Raw genomic sequence first — 2,003 nt, 5'->3', positions numbered from 1 at the left:
GTGGGGAGCTGCCTATCTGCTTGCCTGCCTGTCTGCCATCTGCCTGCCTTCTGCCTGCCTGCCTTCTGCCTGCCTTGTGCCTGCTTGCCTTCTGCCTGCCTTCTGCCTGCCTTCTGCCTGCCTGCCTGCCTGCCCGCTTGCCTGCCTTCTGCCTGCCTGCCTTGTGCCTGCCTTGTGCGTGCCTGCCTGCCTACCTTCTGCCTGCCTTGTGCCTGCCTGCCTTCTGCCTGCCTTCTGCCTGCCTTCTCCCTGCCTGCCTTCTGCCCGCCTTGTGCCTGCCTGCCTTCTGCCTGCTTTCTCCCTGCCTTCTGCCCGCCTGCTTTCTATCTGCCTTCTGCCTGTCTTCTGCCTGCCTTCTGCCTGCCTTCAGTCTGCCTTCTGCCTGCCTTCTGCCTGCCTTCTGCTTGCCTGCCTGCCTTCTGCCTGCCTTCTGCCTTCCTTCCTGCCTTCTGCCTGCCTGCCTTCTGCCTACCTTCTGCCAGCCTGCCTGCCTNGCCTGCCTGCCTTCTGCCTGCCTGCCTGCTTTGTGCCTGCCTGCCTGCCTTCTGCCTGCCTGCCTTCTGCCACCATGCCTTCTGCCTGCCTTGTGCCTGCCTTCTGTCTGCATTCTGCCTGCCTTTTGCCTGCCTAGCTGCCTGCCTTGTGCCTGCCTGCCTGCCTTGTGCCTGCCTTCTGCTTTCCTGCCTGCCTTCTACATGCCTGCTTGTCCGCTTGCCTGCATTCTGCCTGCCTTCCTGCCTTCTGCCTGCCTGCCTTCTGCCTGCCTTCTGCCTGCCTGCCTGCCTTGTGCCTAACTGCCTGCCTTCTGCTTGCCTGCCTACCTTCTGCCTGCCTGCCTGCATTTTCCCTGCCTTCTGGCTGCCTGCTTGCCTGCCTTCTGCCTGCCTTCTGCGTGAAGGCATCTGAGGGTTAAGGTAAAGGAGCTGACAACGCCCTTCATCTTCTTTCAACTGGGACCAAAGGACAGGCGACATTTGAGGGTTCCAGATTTCCTTTGGAGAAAGGTATTACATTCCCAAGCTTCACCATCATATCAGGCCTGCAACGTTTTTTTATTTTATTGGACTATTTTAGTAAAATATTTGCCGGCTTAGGTGGACATTGAAGTGTGGGCCCACTTTGGTTTATAAAAGTTTTGAGAAACTTAAAGACTGAACATTTTGTATTTTCTGTATATTGTGTGTTTAATATATGTTCAAGAGTTCTAAACTTTAATCCTGTGTGATGTTTGGTTATTACTGATAGAGTAATATTTTGACAAAGTTTAATATTACCTGTGTTTGTTTTACAGTATATCCAATTGTTTTAATTTTATTCAGAGTCGTATTATTGAATGAACAGAACATAGAGTGCTAGTGTCATTTTACTTAAAGGTGAGTAAAACTCAACATGAGAAAATATAAAAGTTGTAAATTTAACTAAAGGGTTTATCGAACTCAGGGGCCCTTACCTACTTCAAAGGTATAGGTGGGCTACACACAGTTTTTACCTAACAAACCATGTAAGTTGAGTCATGCTGTTGGAGGCAGATAATGTTAGCTAAATGATGAGTTACACATTATATAATGTTTATTTGTTGTCACTTGTTACATCCCTTGCCAAGCTAGTTTATTAATGCTAGATAAACCCAATCGTCTTTCATTACTGTGCAGAAGTTYTGCTGGCTGCTTTCCACATATTTAAAAAGAAGTCTTCATTGCCACAGTTACAAAGAACAAGGTCAGGGTGGAGACAGACCAGATAGCCTACAGCAGCAGGGATCATAATGCAGACTTTTCTCAGGTAAGGAGAAATTATGACTTTTATTCTTGAAGTAGAACAGTCTTTAAAAACTGGTGTATGGTTTGAAGTGTCTACTTTTGACATAATTTGTAACAGAGTCTCGGAGAATTAACCACAGAAAGATGGAGGTTAAATCACATGACAGGATCACATCCCATTGTTGTCAGGACAGAGTTTTCATAGATATTTCAAAAGTACTATTCATACTCCAAAATATTTTT

General features: G+C 47.7%; 1 protein-coding gene and 1 long non-coding RNA gene across 2 annotated transcripts in view; one reads left to right on the top strand and one right to left on the bottom strand.

Annotated features, from left to right (window-relative positions):
• LOC106530137 (ribosome-binding protein 1-like) overlaps positions 1-721 on the bottom strand; it is a 2,232-nt gene extending 1,511 nt beyond the window's left edge. The window contains exons 1-4 of the mRNA XM_014025720.1: positions 716-721; positions 554-665; positions 354-472; positions 195-305 (exon numbers count right to left, since the gene is read on the bottom strand). Coding sequence (XP_013881174.1) covers positions 195-305; positions 354-472; positions 554-665; positions 716-721 — 348 coding nt within the window. The remainder of the gene's footprint in view (positions 1-194; positions 306-353; positions 473-553; positions 666-715) is intronic.
• A 111-nt stretch (positions 722-832) lies between these two features.
• LOC106530252 (uncharacterized) lies at positions 833-1,997 on the top strand. Its single transcript, XR_001311752.1, has 3 exons — positions 833-1,004; positions 1,320-1,373; positions 1,706-1,997. It is a non-coding gene; the product is annotated as an uncharacterized LOC106530252 (long non-coding RNA).
• The last annotated feature ends 6 nt before the right edge of the window (positions 1,998-2,003 follow it).

This window comes from Austrofundulus limnaeus, unplaced genomic scaffold (genome assembly GCF_001266775.1).
Source record: "Austrofundulus limnaeus strain Quisiro unplaced genomic scaffold, Austrofundulus_limnaeus-1.0 Scaffold5, whole genome shotgun sequence".
Classification (NCBI taxonomy): Eukaryota; Metazoa; Chordata; class Actinopteri; order Cyprinodontiformes; family Rivulidae; genus Austrofundulus; species Austrofundulus limnaeus.
This window is presented reverse-complemented; position numbering and strand designations above follow the sequence as displayed.